The sequence below is a fragment of the Empidonax traillii genome, unplaced genomic scaffold, assembly GCF_003031625.1.
Source record: "Empidonax traillii isolate 1590-97213 ecotype Southwest subspecies unplaced genomic scaffold, ASM303162v1 scaffold210:size766637, whole genome shotgun sequence".
Taxonomy (NCBI): Eukaryota; Metazoa; Chordata; class Aves; order Passeriformes; family Tyrannidae; genus Empidonax; species Empidonax traillii.
The window spans coordinates 68,724-91,822 of NW_020955403.1; the positions used below are offsets into that span (position 1 = coordinate 68,724).

Consider the following 23,099-nt stretch of genomic DNA (forward strand, 5'->3'; position numbering starts at 1 on the left):
CCATTTAGTTAGTACCTTCTTCACAGAAGTTTAATGAAAGTTGGACCCAGGTGCTTCCAAAAACCGTACCTCGGGCTGATGTATTTATTATCTTACAATAGTGTTATAATGATTAACCCTCCAAAACAGCTCTGCTTTAAAAAAATTATCTCTCCATCCTAGCTTTATCCCACTGAAGAAAATACATTTTTTCTTTTACATAATTCCAGCATGACAGAAACATTTTTATGTGTTGGAAGCAACAAAAGAAGGTGAAAATTAGTAAATCCTTTCTTGCAGCCCATAAGCAGAGATTATTTCTTTTAGTTATAAAGAAATACTCTGATAGATGGAAATAGGAGAAAGACAGGACAAGAAGGGATAATACAAGGAAATGAGAAGTGGTGGCAGATGAAAAACAGCCAACAGTCTGTCTACAGCAAGTAAAATTAATGCCTATAAGAGCTGTAGGAGGGCCAGTTGCAAGACTGCTCTGCCGTGTAAACACCCTGTCATGCCACAGAGCAGCTGGGAGACAGGGCTGAGAAACCAGCCCAGCAGCTCTTCTGGGACCCAAGGTAGAGTGGGAAAATGATGTACCTGGCCTTCAGGATTTCTCCAGCATCTCAGCACCCTTCTGAAAGCAGAATGTGATCCCTATGTATTGACAGGGAAAAGAGAACATTTTTTCCTCCCTTTTCATTCACCTCAACCTACAGTTAACTGTAAGGCGTACCCACCAGGGTCATTATGGAGCATTGCTAAGTACACAAACACAATTCCCAGTATGTCTCATCCCTTCAAGCATTCACACAGCTCTTGACTCATTTGAGCGGCAAAGCCTTCTTATACCATTTTTCATTCTGTCATGGGGTCTTTATATCCCAGTTCACTTTCACACTGTTCCCCTTCTTAGCTTGACAGCCCCGTCACAGTGTCAGTCATTAGAGGGCACAATGCAAACAGTGCTACAAAAGTTGCCTTCTGTAAGATAAACGAGTGTCTGATTTCTCTATACAAAGACAGTTGCTAGGGCATGCTTCCTTCCAGAGCCTTTTGTTGCCGAATTATAACCTTCCAGCGCTTCCTTTCAGATTGCAAATATATAGGTTTTTGTCCTTAGTCAAATCCTATAAAATACTTTCGCCTGTATTTATCACGTTCCAAAATGTTGGGCAGTGACAAAGAAATGCTGCACTGGGGGGAAAATGCTTTCAATATCCTGTTATGAATTGATTTATATTGCAGGAACTCACTCACTGTATAGAGTCCAACACAAATGCACACTAAAAGAAAATCAGCCAAAGACCTGATAGCGTAAATAGGCTAAACAGCTGGGAGGGGCAACAGCTTTTGAGAGAATTTCTTTGTTGGAACTGCTAAAACTGTATTTTTTTTTTTTTTTTACTTTCTTGGAAAATGGGCATGATATCAGCCTAAGGAGAAATGACAGCATTCACACTGCTTTTAAACTGTGTTGCGTTCGAACCACTGTGCCAGTTTTAGAACCAATGCCTACTGGCTGCTGTCAGCACGTGGGGAGGTGTTCTTTTCCCAAAGCACCAGACAACCAAATTTATGCATGAGAAAATTCTCATATCCTACCTCGTTCTTGTGAAAGAATGCAAAGCTTGTTGTCCAGGGTGTAGGGGCTGTCTGGTGTTTTTTTTTTAATTCCTTGTACAATAGGCTTCTGTCAGTGTTGCTGTAGAAGACCTTGAGCATCTTTTGATGTCAGTAGCACGATAACAATTTATAACAGCCACTGGGCTGCCACACAGGAAGGGGGAGAAATATTCACTCTGCCTGACTACATAGAAGTGTTTTAGCACAGTACACAGTCCACCCAGGATCCCAACCATACTTTAGCATCCCACCCCTTCAAAACTATAGAAGGGGCCTGGGGCGATCAGCTGGCTAACTTGGGTACATCAAATGCATACCTAACATGAAGTGAAGCATATCTGGGATTTGGTGCCTAACTGTTAGGGTAGCTGCCAGAAATCAAATTCAGATGTATTTTACGGATCAGGTTCCAAATGGGTCTCTCTGTTCAGTCTAGAAAATAAAGCACGGTTCCTGGAAAAGTCCCTGACTTACACTGACACAGCACCTTGGACTACTAAAGAAGCATATAAGCTTCTTGCAGCAGTGCTGTTCCGGCATGGCAGCAGCACCACACCAAACCATGCTTTGGGCACATGTTTTAGGTCCACTGAAGATTCTTCATCACTAAGTTCTAGTTCCCCACTTCCTCTCTTCCGAGCAAAGATAGCTGCTGTATCATGTTATAGAGGAAAAGAGAGAACAAGAGGATGAAGAAAACTGGATGGCTTCATTTGTTCTCATTCTGTTCAATGCAGGTGAAAGATGCACAGACAGCATTTCACTAGAGGTAATGGATGAGGGGAAAGGAAGGACAGAGTGGGAAACATTGCATAGTTAATAACAGTGAATTATCAATGATATAATGAAGTCATCAGTTGATAGTGGTATGAGGTCTGTTCGTCCATGCACATTTTTTCCTGGGTATGCGCTGGGCTGTTGCTGATGAGATTTGGGTAGTGACCCTTCGAACAAGTTTGGGAGGAGTAGGAAAGAGAGAAAGTGTATCTGTATCAACCTGACAGCTGTCTGTGGCACACAGGTGTACAACAAGGGACAGTCAGGATTATACTACCCATGAGGGGCAGCCCTCACCATTCTTGGAAGGCAACCAAGGTTTCTCTGTAGTCTTCCTAGGGAGCTCATGGAGATATACCCTCCCCTAGAGCAGAAGTCCCACCTGTATTTAGAGCAGAATTCACCAAAAGGCTGACATGGCATTCCCGATTCTCAAACAAAACTGGAGCTTTCCCACATAAATTCCATTCTCTTTTAGGAGAAAGGGTGGGCAGGGGAATTGCCAGCAAGAGGGGAACAGCACAGAGAGTTTTGCAGCTGGATGGTGGTGACGGCACAGAAACAAATCTCTTTTTTTATCAGTCCTTGGCTATTTTTTTTGTTGTTGTTGGGGATAATGTGAAATAACCTCACAGTGAATGCTTGGAAGTTAGGATTTTACCTGTACACTGAGACCAAGTAGAGGGTTAAGAAAACTTACACATACATTTTTTTGAAAAGAAGGGGGCTTTTTTAAAGGATTTTAAACTTGCTTAAATGTTGATGTTAACTCTCTAACTTATTCTTCAGGAGTGCTCTGGTCTAAACAAGCATAAGAACAGAACCAGATTTTATAATCATATGGTGAAATAACAATGTGCTTCCCAGTTTTGTTTTCCTTGGTTTTATAGTGAAGGTTCTGCTAAAACCCCAGATGGAAACATAAAGTTACATAAAGACTAGACTGAAGTCCCCATCTCTCTCTTGAATGACTGACCATAATGCTTCAGAATTATATTTTCCCTGAGTTTCTCAGGTGAAATGTACAAAAATGCTCCCTCTCTGAAATCCTAAGTCAGTAGTTTTCTGACTTCTCCCAGCTAAACAGCATGGAGATCAGAATCTTTCATCCCTTTTCTGTTCATTCACACTCATGTCTTCCTATTATCTTGAAAATAATCTTCTCTTCCAGTCTTGAAGCAATGCACTGGCAACCCCCAGGATGGTATGCACGAGTGGGTTGCCACTGCAGTCCCCAAATAACAGCAGCCTTGTTCCAAGCAGGAGCCTGGCACAGACCAGGCTCAGCCAAAACTAGCTCAGTCCTATGATGGAAGAGGTGGTATTGGTAGAGGAAACCTCTTGCCACTCCTTCACCCTCCCTGCAAACCATGGGGCTATGTCACCCCTACACTAACACATATCTCATGGGACATGCAGAATAAGCTGTATGACATAGTAAAATGAGTCAGCCTCACTGTAGAAACGTCACCTTTGGGACTCCTGCCACATAAATATTTATAATCAGAGTTGAATTTCCCCCTCGGGGCCAGTGCAGGGGCTTGTTGCTATTTTTTGCTTTGTTTTTCAGCGCGATTTTGGCACTTGCTTCCTTCCCACAGCACTGCCTGTTACCTGCACACTCTCCTTTCCATACACTATAGCCATACCGGAAGCCTATTTGGTTGGAGACTCTGTTACAACTCTCACTGGTGCTCCAGGGCACTCTCCTGTGCAATTGTATCCCACCAAAATAATCATGAGCACAGTGCTGAATGCTTTCAAACTGGTGTATTTTCAAGGTGTTGCAAGACTAGCACTATTAGAAGGGAAACATGCTCTCTGCTCCATGTCTGAGATTGTAATTTAAGTGAAAAGAGAGATTGAGAGTTCCCTGAAGAGCTGGACTCCCTACCTTGAGTAACTGCCTTTTTTTTTTTTTTTTTTTTTTTTTTTTTTTTTTTTTTTTTTTTTTTTTTTTTTTTTTTTTTTTTTTTTTTTTTAATGATCTGTTCCCTTTCTAACGTTATTCAGCACAATATATTTGGCTGACCCAGCTTTACCACTCTTCTGCCAGCAAATCCAGGGTTTTCTGAACCAGTATGGATGGGCAAAAAGGATAAGATGTGCTGGGGGCAGCAAGTGTCCCTGGACTGGCTGGATGCAGGCATGCCATGCCACAGGCATATGGCAGCTGCTGCTGTGCCCATCACCTCCCCAGTGGGTTAGGGGCTCTTGCTTCCTTGGATCATGGGGGGACTGGGGTTTAGGTCTTGATGGGTCCCAAGGGATTTGAGCTCAGAGTTCTTGCGATGAAGTCCCCTTGAAACCAGAGCACAGGGTTTTCATCCAGAGAAAGGTATTGCAAAGTGCAATAAAATGCCTGAGAGTGAGAGTCAAAACCCAGCTCGCTGTCCCCTTGGTTCGGGACCCAATCCAATATCTGAGGATCCTCCAGAAGCAATGGCAGTCATGTGATGCCTAGTACCTTCAGAGAAGCTCTCCTCCTACTTTGTTATCAAAATGCCCTGCATTTATTATCGTTTAGATATTGTGTTCTTGCAAGCTAGCATTTGGGGGAAGATGTGAATCAGCAATTTAATTTTTTTAAGGATCTACCTAAAATAAATAAATTACTGAATCATAGAATCATAGAATTAACTGGGTTGGAAGAGACCTCCGAGATCATCAAGTCCAACCCTTGATCCAACCCCACTGTGATTACTAGATCATGGCACTCAGTGCCACATCCAGTCTCATCTTAAAAACCTCCAGGGATGGTCAATCCACCACCTCTCTGAGCAGGCCATTCCAATGCCTGATCACTCTCTCTGTAAAAAACTTCTAATATTCAACCTAAACCTCCCTTGGCACAGCTTAAGATTGTGCCCTCTTGTCCTATTGCTAATTGCCTGAGAGAAGAGACCGACCCCCACCTGGCTACAACCTCCTCTCAGGTAGTTGTAGAGAGTGATGAGGTCACCCCTGAGCCTCCTCTTCTCCAGGCTAAACAACCCCAGCTCCCTCAGCATCTCCTCATAGGACTTGTGCTCAAGTCCCTTCACCAGCCTTGCTGCTCTTCTCTGGACCCGCTCCAGCACCTCAATATCCTTCCTGAACTGAGGGGCCCAGAACTGAACACAATACTCCAGGTATGGAGCACCTTTGAAGCACGAGAGTCCCACACCAAGGCACAAAGGAAGTCCAGTGCTTCAGCCTCACATGGAGATCACCTCCTTTGTAAAGATCGTTTCTGCCCATTGTGCTTGGAATTCAGGGCACCTCATGTCAAATACCTCATACTTGGACCTATACCATCCCTTACTATTTTTAAAACTCTGCTTTGCTGCAGTTCAGACATTGTTGGGTGCATGCACATACCACATGGAAAACACCAGCTGCCTTGACGGGCTTGAATCCAGCAACGGGAATGCAGTGGTCGGCGTGGCCATTGCAGAAGCAGCTGCCCTTCACGATGAAGTCATAGATGGCAAAGTGCAGGGATGGCGTGGGCTGTGGGGACTGGGGGGCCGGGAGGCAGGGGCAGCCCTGTCGCTCCAGCAGCCGCACTCGCAGGTTGGTGATCTTCAGCTGCGCCTGGGCTTCCGCACTGTAAGGGTCCTCTGCGGCATAGGGCGGTGACAGGGCTCGGAATATCACCTGGGCAGAGAAACACAGCAGGTGAAGCAGAAATGAGGTTGTCAGCCAGCCCCATGGTGTGCCATGGAGTTCCTCTGGGAACATGCACCAGGTCCTCATGATGCTCTTCCCCCTCCACAAGCAGTGGGAGCAGCAAATCCACCTCCAGCCCAGTATGCACCAGGTGATCCCATATGTCCCTCTCCACAATAAGTATGGACCCCATGGGTGTGCAGTTACATTTCACCATTAACTTTAATGGGTGCCACTGCCACTGCTACGTGGTATGGCCCAGCACAGGGACCAGCTGTCCTGCAGGTGATGCTCAGGTGGGTTACGCTATGTTAACACTCCCTTCCACAGAATGGGTGTATTTTTTAACAAATAAAGCTCAGATTTCCAAATATTTGGTTCCTATCAGTCCCAGGCTACTTCCTAGTGGAAAAGTGATTAGGTATGGCAATTAGTGACAGCAAGCCGATAGTCGAGAAAACTGAGATAAGAAAGAAAGAAAATTGGGGGGCTTCCAAAGTTTAAACAAATACTTATCAGTCATTCTTTAACTTCACTCTGATTGAATAGGTAAATATTGGCTCAAGATGAAAATTGAGAGCACTAGACAAAAGTAACCAATTTTCTTGAAAAGGTTTATTTTAAAGTTGTTAGTCTAGCTGCCTACAGTGAGAAATCAGAAACAGTATATACTTCATATGACTACGATTGACATAAACCAACACATTTATGACACATGCAATTAGTTACTGGTACATTTAACTTACAGTGACACTTTCAGATTAGTTAAATAGCTCTTCACTGAACAGCCACAGAAGGCTTGATGAACTACAGTATTGATAAACAACATTCAATCAAGTCACTTGAGGGTTTGAGGGTGTGATGGAGCCTAATGACTCAATGCACCACTCCCAGCAGTGACTTAAAACCCCCTCAAACTACCCTGCTGCCCTGTTGATAACCACCAACGCCACCCAAAATGTCAGCCAGCATCTTACAGACAGCAAGGAGGTGTGTGGCAGCAAAGGGTGACCATCATTTCTTGCCTGATGAGAGGCAGAGCATGAACCTGCCGCTATTGGTGTCAGGGATCACAGCCTCCTATCTCTAAATCCACTCCTCTCAAAAGAAATGGCTGATATGCTTCAGCTGATGAAGGCTTCTATTTTATTTGACCAGGATTCACAGATCCTGAAAATAATGACCACAGTGCTGCCAGCTGGCCTGCCCGCACGCTTTGCCTACCGGCTGCTGCCTCCGTCAGCGCCACCACTGCTGGCACCGCTCCTGGCCAGGACCTGGCTTTTCTCCAGAGCTGCCAGAATCCAACCGGAGGAAGCTTTGTCTCAGCCTGGAAGGAGATTTAGCCCTTGTTTTGGAGCTAAATGGTGGCAGCATGCTTTTGCGTGCCCCGTCAGCCTGCCAAGTACAGCTGCGACCAGCATGGCGGTGACAGCGGGGCTCAGGCGTGCTGGAGCTGGGTGTCACATGCTGGCAAATACATCACAGCGGCAGCTCTGCGCTGCCATCCTGCAAACCCTCCCTCCCAAAGGTATTTGAGCATCTTCTGCCAGAAAGACTCAGATATGGGAGAAGGTTAACCAGGAGAGGTGGTCAGAGGCCAAGGCTGGTGAGCAGCATGTTCCTTGTGCAGAAGTGTTGAGTCTGATGAGGGGTATTAATAAACAGTAACACACTTCAAAAGGTTTTTTTTGTTTCCCCTCTCTTTCAGGAATACACAGAGTTTTTTCTGCTTTCCTGAAATAAAAATATAAAGCAGATATGAATAGAAACACAAACAAACCCAACTATCAAGTCCCGCACCTCTTCCTAAGGCTTCTTATTTACCCAAATTTAAATCATTCTGATCACATTTACTTGTTACTGGCTTTGTGAACACACGATGCTTTCAGATATGGAAAGAAAATTCCTTGGGATACATCCAAACTGGTGACATTGACTTCCTTTTAGTGAAGATGACAGAAAATGAGAGGTCAAGAATTTTCAGTAAAAACTAGCATTTTGAGTTTCTTGTTATTACATAAATTGCATCTCAGACAGTTCTTTGTTTGTCCTTGTTCAGATGAAAGCAGGGAAGGAAATACACAAATAAGAACAATTTATGCTAGACAGAGCCGTAGACTTTCCTCTATGTTTTCGGTTTTCCTTGTTTATCTATCCCTGTTTAACGCATGTGACTGATGCTTGTGGTTCTAGCAAAGACAATCACAGCACGGAAATCAATAACCCCTAGTGCCTCTGCACTGAGAGAGTTAAATCTTGTCTGTGTGGAATTCAGGGGGAGTTATGCTGCTGATTTCAATGGAGCCAGTATTCCATCCAAGACCCTAAAATGCTACAAACATTTCTTTTTATGGCTACATGAAAACAGTGATGCTAAACATGAGCCCTATCTGTAATTCCCAAGGGCTGCGGGCTCTCAGCCACTTTCCTGTGGCTGTCTTGTGCTGCTCCAGCTGTGCCCAGCAGCCCCGGCCCCGGCTTCGGAGCCACGCTGCACCCTGCAGCAGTGTAACCTAAGGGGGTAAGTCTGGTGTCACTGCTGCCAAGACAGTAAAACATCATCATCCCTCTGTCCCAGACACTAGAAGCTCTGCTTTAATAAAATACAAACTGGTCATTATAACATGTAGGACACCATACAAATAGCAATGCTCTGCTCTGATCCAGCAGATTAAGCTGGAATTCTACAAGCCCCCAGACACTGCATAATAAGGTCAAGGACGTGTTTCCCAGCAGGATTTCCCTGTTCTGTCATTTACATCACTAATTTTTCCCAGCCCATCTCAGGAGTTAGCACATCGCTGGGGCTACACTGCTCTCATACAGCTGTTACAGGTTTGAACCCCTGTGCTGTCCAGCACCTCAGATCCAGGTAGACACAAGGGCAGTGCCAAATTTCCTGCTTTTACCTCTTCTTGGGCTTTTCTGTGCAATTTTCCCAAGAACAGGTTAGGCACAAGGCTATGGTATCCTCTCTGTGAGTGAGCCATGGTTTGCACAGCAGACCTGACTGGGTTTTCAAACCTCTGGTTCTCCCAGGTACCACAGTCAGAGGCCACCTCAACCAAAATTATTGTTTAGTTTTAACGGTGCAGGGGAAGCGTGTTAAGAACGATTTGAAAAGAACACTTTGCCAACACGTACGTGCATCTGACGATGCATCTTTGTGGTGCCACTGCGTAGGACTTCGGTCCCACTGCCCATCTACAATTCTGTTGGGCCAGTGTTCTCCAGCTGCTCTGGGACACTCATGATGAGGTATCTAAGCCACAGCCATTCCTCTTTTCAACAGCTTCCCAAAGCCCTCCTGGTTTATCCTGCTAACACCACACAGGTGTGCCAGGTTCAGCTCCTCAGTGGCTCTGTCACCACAGTTGTGGTCTTGGCTGGTGTGGGGACATGTCATGTCAACTTTTTAGTTCCCTCTTGCCCCCTGGAGAAGTTATTGCTTGTTTTTTGCCAGGACATAGCTCCGCCATGCACAGGGGAACACAACCCTTGGTGGTGGAGCGATGGCATGCAGCAAGCCTCAACAGGAAGCACCCCATGGTGACCTGACTTTCCCACTCAAATCTGCCTCTGTCTATGAGGCTTGCCAACAAAATGTCAAAACCCATCACTACAACATTAGGTAGGCAATGTGACTTACAAAGTAGTCAGTACTATATAGGACAGCAAGGACTGTGAAGCCTGGATCTGTATATCAGCAGTTCTGAAATGTATGCACTAATTAAAAAAAAAATTATATTTTGTAAAACAAATCAGAAGTAATACACTGAAACTCCACAGCACTTCTATACTTTACATGCCATATTATATCCTATCTGAAAGTCATTTTCATTCCCAGTGTTGCTAGCTCATTATAAATTTTATGATATTTGGGATTCTTCTTAAACACAGTACCAGGAATTGAATTTTTATCTCAGCTTCCATTTAAAATTATCTGGCAATATCTCACATCTGAGCACAAATGTAACAAACCAGGAGGCAAACAAAAAGAACCACTGTCTTTAAAACAAATTTTCTACTATTTGGGGTAATGTTCCTCCCACATCACACAGAATGATGCTGTTGGATGGCACGTCCTATAAATGCAATGTCTGCATGAAGTAACATCAATAGAGGAGTGATTTACAAATTGCACAGGGTTTTTTTGGTGTAGTGGTGGTCTCTCTACACAGCCAAATAGGAACTGTAGTCTGCAATCACTGACTGAGGAATGCCACTGCTATGCCTCAAGAGGGTATGGTTCACCTGACCCTCTTGGTGTGATGGCTGGTGGCAGCAGGAGGGAGCCCACTCCACTCCTAGGGGAAGCCCACTTCACTCCCAGGGGAGCAGAAGTGGATATGCTGTCCTACAGTGCCTTGCAAATGCCATGGAGTAAAAATATTCTGCTCTTCAGCCAGACCACTGCAGCTGTCTGGAGTTTGGGCACATCATTACAGAGACACCCTCTATTAAATTTCCACAGCGTTTCAATTTCCTTATGGGCTGTTGTGAGCAACTCTTGCTCTGTTGATTACTTCACAAGTTTGAGTGGCAGAAGAAGCCCGAGCTTCTTGCCATTCTGCAGATGCAACAATGTAGCCCTGTATATAAATAAAACAGCAGCCATGAACAGATTGCACTCAAGTAACCGCGTGCACCACAGTGACCTTGATATATAAATACATAAAGTCCCTTTGCAAGAAGTACCCTACTATGTTTACTTGCGAGGCAATGAAAGAACATCTTTATATATATCTCCACAGTGGGACGGAAAATGCTAATGAATGATTCTGACAGCAACAAAATAGGCTCCGAAGCCAAAGCTGCCTGAGGAAGTCAACAAAACCAATGAAAGATTTGCCAGGAGCAAAGGTTTTTTGATGAGTCATGGGCCCATCTCAGACTGCTGCAGCCTCCGCCGGATGCAGCTGTAAGGGCCCAGATCTTTGCCAGGACTCAAGTGTCCACAGTGACAAAATGGGGCCCTTTGGGACACAAATGGCCACGGTATTGTAGAGACATGTATGACCCACAAAAAGCTTCTTCCTCACAGACCTTCAGAAATAGGCCCAGCCACTGAGGCTGTGGACAGGGACTGGCAGCTGCCACGCATGTGCCTGTTTCCTGGGTCCCTGCACCTGGCCAGAGGTGTCACATCCAACCTCCAACTGGGAGGCTAGCCTCAGCCAGGAAAGCATCAGGAAATGACAATGTCAATAAATGACAGAGACTGAGTGGATGGGAAACTCAAGAAGCATATACATACGGGAACAAGTCAATAAACAGGAATATGGTAGAAATAAAAGCAATAAACAAGCATTAAAAACATAACCGCATTTGGTTGTAAATGAAAAGAAACTGATGAACTCTAGCCTGTAATGTCTGACCTGGATGCATGAAAATGAATCTGTAAGTACCCTACAATAATGGCCTATCCATATTAGTGATTCATTTAATTGGCTCATGGCATTTGATAAATTCAGTAATGCTTTATTTGATTTTTTTTCTGGTAGTTTTATTCCTTTCAATGCATTTGACAGGAACATTAGAAAAAATAAAATTAATAAAAAGAATGTAAGTTTTGTTGTCTTCTCCAGATGGCAAAAGTAATAGGGCATGTGCACCCCCTTACTAAACGGCATGTGATGTCTAGGTAAGTGTTTAACAGAAAAGTTAAGGTTTGCTTTAGGAGGCTGCAGTGACTCTTGGTATGCAGGCACTAAATAAGTGTGCTTAATTGGCCTGCATTATGGGGCCCTGTTGAATCTCCACATCACTGAAAGAGGTCTGATTTATTTAGTGCTTGGACAAGGCTCTGAAAATGTAGGCAGTAAATGCAGTCATGGAGCTCTGCCAGCACGTCCGGGATCTCAACCCTTTGCCTCCTGAAAAATTTCCCTCGAGCACAACAAGCAGCTGAGGTTAGGCACAGCCTGCCTGATGCTGGGGCAGAGGTGAAGGTGAGCCCCCATCTCTGATGTCCTGGCTCCAGGATTTCCAGCTGGGTGTCCAGCATCACCTCACATCTGCTTGTGCTCACAGGCCATGGCTGTTACTTGCAGCTGCAGAGCAAACTGAGGTGATCCATGTTACATCCTCTGTATGGTACGTCTCTGCCATCTCCCAACCACCACATGCTTGCACCCTGTTCCCCTGTGTCTCCCTCCACAACCAGCCCAGGCTGTCCAACAGCCCAGGACCTCTCCTATAGAGACCACTCAAAAGTGGTAACTGGTCTTAGCCTTGGCTGCTATTGTTCAGAGAACCTTAGTTGAGAAATTTTGCTGGGACAATTAAGCTTTCCCGCTCAATAGATGTAAAAGTTAAAGGTAGTAAATTCTCTTGGTAAACATTATAGAAATCTCACAGGCAGCAATAAGGCTGGTTTGGAGAAATGTTTTACAAAAAAAAATATTAAAAATGATGCAATATGTGTGCCAGCTGGGGCTGTCTATAATGTCAACCTGCTTTCAACTTCCACCCAAGAAACCACATTAGGAGCAATAAGCTCATCATCACCACAAAAGCCTGATCAGATGGGCGTGGATGTAAATTTATGTGCAGAAATCCAGAGCCAGTCAGGTGCTCCCACTTCAAAGAGGGTGTTCTCACACCTCTTTTGCACACCCCTGCTCAGTCACCCTTCAGTGCTGCAGAGGAACCTTGGAGCTAAGACTGTTCTGTGCTTGTGTCCCCCTGCCTCCCCAGGACAGAGTAATTAAGCTTCTCACTCCACATATGCAGGAGGGACTGAGGTGAGACTGTTTTACTATTCATGTGAGGACAGCTTGATTTCCAAGGTTTGCTGTGCCATGCAGCAAGAATCCTTCAGCAGTTAATCTAATTTGGTACCTATGGGGAGCCCTGACACCTTTGAGGACTTTTTGTTTTTCCTTTTTTTACAGTGGGAAGCCTCAGACAGAGGAGCTGACTGGTTTAACGGGGCTCCCACAGCCCTGCTAATGCAGGAGCAGCTCAGGTACCCTGACTGCCAGATGCATGGTACTCTGCAGGTAGGTTTTCTTGTCTTCCAGTTTCAGTACTGAGAGTACAACTCCACGCTAGCATTTATCCTCCCAGTCAGTATTTAAATTTCCAGGGATTTTCTGCATCAGTGTGGTCAATTTCTGCCTGGCTCTCTCGTTGACTCTGTCTTGAGGGGAGAGCTGTGTCTGCAGGGGAGTGTTTTGCTTGCAAAGTTAGCTCCCTACTGAAATAGGCCTTGTGTCATTGCACTGCACGTATATCCAGGTGTGTGTCCATCAGTCCACTCCAAAAACTTTTGAAACCACTGTCTAACTTCAACCACCTTTTGGAGATGTACCTTAAAGGTGTTAAGCTCCTAAAAGTTTTATGAAAACAATCCCATTCCTTCATAAAATCAAGCCTGGTGGGCCACTGTTCCATGTGAAGAAGGCTGCACAGCCACAATACTGGTACATTCTACTAACAAAACATGTATTACCACTTCAAGCAACAAGCCTGTAGGAGAGAAACCTGTGTACATCTATGTGCTCAGTGTGTTCATCTATGTACATCAGTGTGTTCACTGCAATCACTGTAGGCTGAAAAAAGAATTTTTGGTAGATGCTACAAATTATTCACATAGTGTGGGAAGTTTATCGGCGTAAGCTGGGCAGGTATTATCCACCAGCTCCTCTAATATACTTCTTTGTTTTTCTGCCTGTCAGATCAAGTGGACTTCAGGGAAGAAGAGCCTGTCTTTTTCTTGTGGAGAGGTCTGACCACTCACTCCCACGGTGCACACTTCAGCATCACTTGGGTGAGATGAAACAGCAACAAAAATTGGAAAATCTGCCTTGCTGCTCTGGAGAGGAGACCATCAGAGACAAGATCACAGTGAGCAGCAGAGTCTGTCTTCCAGGCCACAGTGTTAAGCACTCAACCAACATCCCCGAGCAACGATGACAGAAACTCACCGTGTACCCCCCACCAGCAGTCCCTGAGCTCCCTGAGATGCTGGAGAAATGGCACTCCTGCAGCAACCTTAACAAGGTTGTTTCATGGAGCTATACAAAGGACAGCATTTGGCCCATGCCTACAGCTTTCTGCAGTCAGGCAAATAATCTCGTCCCACCACCCAAAAGTTATGCAATCTTACAAAAACTTTGGGAGGAAAATCGAGCTATTTCAAATAACTGGCCCTTGCAAATTAATTTATACCACGGCAACTTTTATCTTTTGGGAAACTCAAAGCATTCTTCTGCCATTCTTAAAAGCGAAAAGCAGTATGAGAAGAGCTCCTACTCACATGCAGCAGCTGGCCAGTGAGGGGCTGGAAAAGGCACAAGGAAAACTAGTCAAGAGCCTTGGGATTTCACCAGAATCCTTGAAATCTCTGGTAATAATCAATCAAGTGAGAGCCTTCTTCTCAGCTTCTCTTCAACATCCCACTACACAATTTCATTAGATGAAAATGAAACACTGCTAGGTCATTCCTGTCTTCATGGTGACCACAAAAGTAATGTTCATATCAGAAAAAAAATCTCTACAACTCAAAACATTTGGATTTCTTCATCTCCGGTTAATAGTGCTTCTCCAATAATTGGCAATTTATTCCACCATAGCTTCATTTTGCCTAACCACTACTTTCACTCAAACAGATAGGAACACTCAGTTTCTTGGCTCACAAAACCCTCCAGATGCATATCATTGGCTATGCACTGACAAGGAAAACAATTGCTGCTTTTTTCTCATCTTCAGAATCACCGTTTCTAAGGCTGCACTATCCTGCATAGGAAAATGAACCAGCACACTTCAGTGGATAATATGAAGAAGTCCTTTGACCCATCAGCAAGAAAGATGGTATTTAAATACTCTTCCCTCCAGCAATTCCCCTCCTTTCCCCATCCCCACAAAGATTTATGTTCTGAGCCTTGGCCTGACGGCAGTACCTGTTGTGCATATGGAAGACCAAGAAAACCTGGAGCTACCTCCAAAGAGCCAGACAAAGAACTGGACTTGCTTCTTCATTGGCAGGACTGTAAGAAAAGCTGGCTCACTCCCCAGAGATGCAAAATAACCCCTTTAAAAGCTTCTGAGTACAACACATCACTGCAAAAGCCTGAAAGGCAGCAGGTTAGTGTTTCAGTAACTGCAACGGTACTAAGGACCAAGGGGATTTCTTTCAGGTTAAGAGTAGCACAGTTTCATGAATATTTTTCAATTGCTCTTGTTTATAATGAAAAGGCTTTGTGCCTGTAGGACTGGCTGTTTAAACCACCCAGTTACCATGAGCTACACTTAATTTTAGGTAAAAGAAGAGTTGTCTGAATTACATGTAAATACACACAGTCAGAAAGGTCACAAGAAACCTCTTTCAACCCATAGCTATAGATTTTGATCACTGGAATGAGGGATGCTGCAGACAGACTGGTGACAAAAGACTCATAGCATATGTGTCTAGTAAATTTGGTTTTGGACATGAACTTATTTTCTTCCTGGAAATGTTGCTCAGAGAGAATTTGAGGACTTCACCACTTGTGCAGGATATCCAGTTGTTAGATTAAATATCTCACACTGACACCCACTGTTGCATGGTGATTAACCTCAAATGAGCTTTGGAACCAAAACTTCTGAGACTTGTCAATACACTGCTTTAGGTTACACACTTCCCATGTAACCAGTCGCATCCAGGAACCCTGAAGAGAAACATGGCAGCCCTACTTTCCAGCCAGAGAACTGGGAGCTGAATAAGTGAGCTAGTCTTCTCTTCGTGCCAAAAATGAACTGTGAAATGAAGCCATGGGGTGCAGTGCCTGAAGAGAGGCTCCGGTGGCACCGTTAAAATCCTGTGGCACTTTTCTCAAGGGAAGCAATAGTCCCGCTAACAAGGCCAGATGCCAATTTAGAGAATTAAATTCTGCCTACCCAAACTCCTCTTGTTTCATGTGGGTACAGCACTCTTCACGTCCTACATAAGAAGTTTGGAAAGGGTCTCCTGGAGCCCTGGGACCCATTCCCTCCTGCTGTTGGCAGCCTACAATATACCCCCTTTCATAGACTGGTCAAGCTTTCTCCAAAGAATAATTTGTTTTAGCCATAATTGGAGGTTGATCCAGAAGCAGTTAAAAACTTGCTGCTCTAAATGGGGGATTGCTGATATGCACTGTTAAACACTGGCTATGCTCCATCCCAGAGGCAGCTGCATTTCAGGAGCTGGCCAAGCAGAGGGCCAACCTCCAAGTGCCAAAAGCACAGGGAAAGCCAGAAAGAAAAAGGAGACAGTCCAATGGGCTAGCTGTAATGGGGGAATTACACAGAGGATCATGGGGTAGATCAGAGAAGCATTTTGCTCTTCACATTCCCTGGTCCTCCAGAGAGGCTGAGCATCCAGAGGGCCTTGTAACGGGACATGTCACTTCTCCTGGATGGCCTGTGGGAGAGGGGGAGGGATTTATCACAACCCGGTCCACAGATCTGGCAATATCATGCCTGATAGGCCACATATGGAAAACTTAAAAGGCAGGTGCTGGTGTCCAGAAAACAACAGTTGTGTTGCTCTGCCTTGTCAGTGACCGAGCTCTAAAGTATATTCCATGATAAAATTTGCCAGAGACCAAAGGTTCCTCTTCACATGTGCCCAGAATGGCTCCTGTCTCCTGTCCTTCTGGGTACAGGTGAAAACTAAGCTCAGGTTTCCCCTGAATTCACTTTTTGCTGCCCCATTATTTAAAGGCAGAAGCTCCTCCCCTCCACTGTTGGAAACTTGAGGTTTCCAATCCAGCAGTAACCCCACACAGTGCTTGGGAAGACAGGCTTCTTCGCCAGGAAGGAAAGCTTGAGGGCCAAGCCAAGAGATGAACTTCACCCCAACCATCAGCAAGCCGGGTGGTGGTGAGATGGTGTCCTGCTGGTGTGCTGCTCCTGCCATCACAGTCACCTCATGCTGAACGGCCAGCTGTCACAGCCTGGGACTCTGAGGCTCCTACATAATTGAATTGACCCCAGTCTGGCTTCACTTACTTAATCTCATTAACTTTTCCCCTAGAAATCACTATTCTTGTGCTTATGAAATAATGGTCTCCATACCTTGCTGGATGTACTGATATAATACACAGAGCTGGACTGAGTTTGGCCACCACCTCAGTCACTCCTAGCTGGACAGACTCTACTTTGTATGTGAACAATTCATGTTTTCCCAAAGACGGGATCATCAGGAAGATGCTGTTACAAAGGTCTTTTTCCTACAAAGTATACTTCAAGTGTAGAGATAGGACGTCAAAACATACTTTCCCAGCTACGTCCTTGCACATCCTGAGCACTGCTGAACACCAGGCAGGATCCCTCTTTCCTTCTTGTCAGTTTGGGCCTTTGTGCAGACACAAGTGGCACAGGGCAACTAAAAAAAGCTGCCTGCTTTTTTTATCAACCCTCTAATGGGTTGATATCCTGGGCTGTTTTGAGGTTATTCTTGCATATTCCCAGGTTCTTTGTGGAGTCCCAAGTCCTCCAAGTCACAGAACTCAAATCTCCTGTTATTCACAAGATCCTTGGAGGATCTCAGCACAGTTAAAATGTGTTAAGGACAACAATGATAAACTTGAAAACCAAGATTATTCAGGCCTAAAAGGCAAAAAAAACCCCACAAAAAACAAAAACAAAAACAAACAAACAAACAAACAAAACAACCGGCAGAAATTTCTACAACCCAAAATCAGGACTTAAAAGTCACTGATCATCTTTAGCTCCTGTTTGTGTCAGCGAGTGTTACAACTCCTCATCGTCTGTCAGGATCAGACTTGTGAGTAGAAGGACACAATTTACTTCTGCTCTACACAGCAAGTTTCAGGTAGAACCAGTAGGATTAGTGTCCAAATCCTTAAAGAACAGAGATAGGCTGGATGCAGTAACAGTGCAAGGCAAAACATAGGAAGGTTTTTCTGATACAGAAGGCATGAGATCAATAAAATGCTCAGTAAGACACACATCCCACAGCAAAACAGTGGCATGTGATGTCTCACAAGTTAAAAGCACGTTAGAATTTGTTGCTGGAATACAGTCAAGCTGTAAATATGCCTCTCCTATTAATAGCAAACAGCAACAATAGCTGAGGTCTCCAAGTGATTTATTAGCAGTATTCTGAATAGATGAACACTAAAATAAGTTACTAATTTACTAAAATCTTGTCAAGGAGACTCTGCTTCAGTAAGCCCTTTTATCCTGGAGCTTGTCTAAATGGGGACACTCAGGCGAGCTAATCTGAATTGACCACAGATGGGAATATAAAGTGAATGAGATAATTGCATTGCAGAGTGGACAGTCACTCTCACTCACAGTAAAAGAATTAACATCTGTTAAGGGCCCCTTGTCGATGAGCCCTCAACAGTGATCTCTACCCGAGGATAATTTTAAAATCAGAGTGTCAAAAAGGAAATATTAATATGATCTGAACTGCAGGAGGGAAGATAGCCTTTTATGCATAGTAGTAAAATTAGTATTCCTGTCTGAGCATGAAGCTGAAAGAGTTTATTTCTGCGTCATATTTACTTAGATCAGATTAGTTTGGCTGGTGAATCCAGTTCTGATTGCCCTTGCAACAATGTAGCTGAAGGGTTACACCCTAAAAAACAATGAAAATACTCAGGATTTGTAGCATATTTGTGTGATTCAGGCTAAAACTTGACCTTAGCCTTCCTCTTAAAATACTAATGATAAAAGGCCAGCATTTTGTGGTTTCTGCCTATGCTAAACAAGCTTCTGCTGTGAAACAATTAATTCACTGAATTAAGCATAGGGAAAGTCCATAATGACCCCTCTACACGCAGGTGGTCTGAAATTATTCCCTGAGAGAGAAGCAGTTTCTTGTCCCCTTCACAATGTTGCAAATCCAACCCCTCAAGTAGGCAGATGCTTGAAGCTTGCTGGAAACCCAAGTTGATTGTAGCAAGGCTTCTCCCTCCCTCCTGCTTCTCCTTCTCCTACACTAGAGGGGCCTCATAGTGGAGGACAGCCTGGCCCAAAGTGTTGAATAGTGAGAGCTCCTGAAAGCAGTGCCAGCCCGCAGGTGGACTGCTGAACGGGATGCAGTAAATGTCTGGGGATGCCAGGGCAGGAGTTGGGCACCCACCATCTGCCTCCTTTCCCTACTAGGGAGGGGCTCAGTAGATTTGTTTGGTTCCTCTGTATGTGCAGAGAAATCACTGCTTTGCTGCTTGTTGAAACAACGGTTCTTCTTTGCATGAGGCCAGCCTACAACCAGGCTGTTCGAGCACAGGGATCAGCTCAGCAGAGTCTCTGAGCACACGCTGACCTGTGAACTCATGTTTACTTCCACCGAGAAAGCCATCTAGATCAAACCTAGGGCATTAGTGCAGTGTTCCCAACATCAGTACATGCCATGCCGTCTTCAACCTCTTTCCTCTGCAGTTCTGTCCAGACCTGTCCTTTCCCTCCTAATCCCACCACTGGGCTGTAGGTCCTCCATCATTTTCCTGCTTCAGGGTAGAGCACTCAGATGCATCCAGATCAGATGGTAACCATGTCTGGTGGTTTTGCAGCATTAGGGACAAGTAGCAAAGAAGAGCAGAGACCTGCCAAGTCAGTAGACCTTCCAAGGGCCACATGTGGCGTGTGACATAATTACTTCTTCTGGTTCCCACCGCTGTGGTGCCACCTTCCAAACGTATTGCTCTCCCAGTGCTCTCCACCACCCCAGTCCCACCATTGCAAAGGGAAGCCCAGAGCTGCACTACTACAGAGGAAGGATGAAAGGCGTCTCCCAGAGCCATTTCAGCATTTCTGAGGTCTTGATCTTTCAAATGAACCTGGAAGCTTGGCAGCTTGCTTTCTGCACTATCATAAATCTTCTCAAGATCAACATCAGGGCAAATTCTGATGAGGGAGGATTTTTGTCATAAGAGTTGAAGTAGGCATCTAAGGCATGACTCATGATGATGCAGGCAGAATTCAAAACGTCTGATCTTTCTTTGCAATAAAAAACGAGGCAAATACAGCTTTGACCCAAATTAATAAATGACCAAACAGGTGACATATTGAAAAGAGGCCACAAGCCCCTGAGTGCTGTGGGATTCTGCACACTGCTCCCTTGAATGGGGGCTTGCAGGCACTGTAATGATAGGCAGAATCACAGGCAGATCAGCACCACCTGCTCTTTGCAGAGAGCTAGAACCAGAAACCACCAGCCCAACAAGCCACAGGTCTGTGCCATTTGGGGTGAGTCACCACCACCTGAGGCCTCACTTGAGGCAAACTGCTCATCCAAGGGGCTGGGCAGCAGTGAGCCAGCCTCCAGCTGCATGCAGAGATTCCAGCATCCTGCAAAATCCTGCAAGCCTTTCCACTGTGCCCAGAAATGCACATGGGGTGTTGAAATGTTTGAAGTGTGAGAAAGTGGTGACACAGTTTGGAGCATGAGTTACAGTTGTTACATCGCAGTTAAAGAAAATCTAAAAAGTTAAAGAAATCCGGTAGCACTCACAGAATTTGTATTTGTCCTTTAAAGAAAACTTTGATAACTGAGTTGCAAAAAATAGTACCCTTCAGACATTTGAGACGACTGTGTATTTGAAACCACTGCTTCAAGTGAAATTACTGTTTCCATATGTTTGAAATTAGGTACTACCAGAAGTGGGAGTAAAGCACAACATAACTCCAAACGGAACACAAAACTAGGATGTTTCTTTAGGTGAGATACATGTTGCTATTGGCAGCTACAAGTAATTGCTGGAATGTAGCACACTGTAATAAATTAAATGTGATATTTGCTAAGCATGCAGGCTTGCCATCTGGTCACCACAGAGCTGCTGCCATTACTCTGCAGGTAAAAAGTGGTGTTTAAGTGCAGAGAACTGAAGTGTGCCATACAAGCATAATCTTCTAAGCTCCAGCCTCTTGGACGCAACATTTGTTTAAAAACTGGAGCAATTAAATGCTCTTGACTTTTATAGCTTCTTTGCAATAGCACGGACTAAAGCGATGCCCAAAGGAGATTCCACAGGAGCAAGCTCGGTACACAGCCTGGTTTTGCAGCATGCTACTGCAGATGCATCAAACACTACCAAACTTTTCTTCTTGAGGTGGGCATTGGTTTCTACACACAAGACCCTGATTCTGCTGTCCCCACACATTGCACCAACCCACAGAGGAGCTGGCCTGAGGTCGGGATATGCACAGGTTCTCTCTGAGTACAGCCCCCATCCTGGTGTGACCACAATGAAAGCTGCACTGGGGTGCTAGCTACGTGGGACCTAACACAAATGAGGCAAATGCTGCCCTGTATGATGCCCTGGGTTTCTCATCCCTGAGTCACAATACCTGAAAAAGATGAAAAAGGAGTGCTTAAGTTATATACCCCAGACGTGTCCCGCTGGCTGGCCTAAGAGCTGTGGATTACAGTCTCTTCCCTGCATCACAGGCTGGCATAGCTTTATGGTTCAGGCGGTGCGACACAGAGGCTGGCACAAGTGCTGAGGGCCAGAAAAATTCCCAGTGGGGTACGTACATACTTTCTTTTGTAGGTCTCACTTTGTAGCTAGCCCTGATTTAGAACCACAGAGCGGTTCCAATGGGAAGAGACCTTTACAGACCACCTAGCCCAACACTACTGCCATGGGCAGGGACATATTTCAGTAGATTGGATTGCTCAAAGCCCTATCCAAACTGACCTTGGACACTTCTAGTTAGGGGGCATCCACAGCTTCTCTGAGCAACCTGTTCCAGTGCCTCATGACCCTCATACCCAAAAAATGTCTTATGTCCAATCTAAATAAATTTCAGTTTGAAACTGCTGCCTCTTGTCCTGTCCGAACAGACCATGGCAAAAGGTCTTTCTTCACTTTTCTCATAAGTTTCATATTTTTAAATCTTATAATTTATATATTCCACTCTGAAAGGAAGTTTAAGCAGCTTTTTGGGGGACAAAAGCAAAAGGTGGCAGCAGAAGAAAGAAAGATAGCAATTGTTCTCACCAGCCATTCGATTTAAAGTCTAATGAAATAATCATCCTGGGTCTGTCTGACAGGTCTGGAGATCCTTGTTTCTGAGCGGATGAGAACATGGAGCAGATTCTCCTAGAGCAAGACACTGTCTGCCTCCCGAGACACAGCTAAGAGATGCACTTTGGTAAACAAACAGCTTTCAGTATTTCTGCAGAGTCACTTCCTAGGCATAGCATGGCTAGAGGTGACCCCAAATGACTGCAAAGGGGTCTGAATACGATTTTTCTCAACATGGTCTCCAAGAACCAAGCTTCAACATCAAAACCAGTTGTCAGCAGAAACTGCAATTATACAAGCGACTCCCTGACACACCAACCAGATTTTCTCCTTTCTTTGTGTTGGGCCAGAGGGGAATTTTAAGTTTGATTAAACTTTCAGGCAAGTTCATTAAATTAGGCCACTAGAGGGAGCAGCCTTCAAAATCCAGAGCTGGTCAGCGGGGATGCGTTCCCATGAGTGGGAACCCAGAAGGGCAGCCCCATGGCCGTGGCTCCCAGGGGAGGCTCTCCAGCAAGGCGGGGCAGGCTTAAGCACCAAAGGGAAGACTATTATTGGTACCATTTCAAAACATTTGCTACTATCTGCTGTTTTTTATGCTGAAAATCATCTGACTTTCACATATTTTTTTTCTAAGCAAATGTGATGTTTTTCTTCCAAGTTCTTTTCACATAAGTGAGCACAGGGGAAAAAAAAAAAAAAAAGACAAGATATAAGTTCCTTAATTACCTGGCTAACCTGGTTTATGGGAACCATACTTCAGTGTGTGGTTGGCAGCTATTTTCCCTGGTTACAAGCCTACTCCTCAGTGAAGGCTGTCACTATTAGAAATTAATCTGCTGACTTTTAATTTTAACGTAGTTGCATTTTGGTCAAAGTCAGACTGATTTGCATCACCCCAAACCCACACGACTGCAAGATCTGGAGAAGGTCGTCTAGAATGATGTTTCCTTTGGCGTTTCCAAGGAATCAGCAGCATCTGCCTAGATTGCAGTTGTGTAGGGGAGTTAACCAGGTGAAAGGAGAGGAATTTTTGGAAAAGGGGATTATGAACTCAGTAAAGCAAGACACAGGGCGGTGCCTATATCACCTAGG

General features: G+C 44.8%; 1 protein-coding gene across 2 annotated transcripts in view; it reads right to left on the reverse strand.

Moving 5' to 3' along the window:
• The window catches only part of NTN4 (netrin 4), a 47,449-nt gene that overhangs the window by 20,166 nt on the left and 4,184 nt on the right, over positions 1-23,099 (reverse strand). For both annotated transcript variants that reach the window (XM_027887447.1, XM_027887448.1), the window contains exon 3: positions 5,743-6,021. In XM_027887447.1, the coding sequence (XP_027743248.1) occupies positions 5,743-6,021 (279 nt within the window). The remainder of the gene's footprint in view (positions 1-5,742; positions 6,022-23,099) is intronic.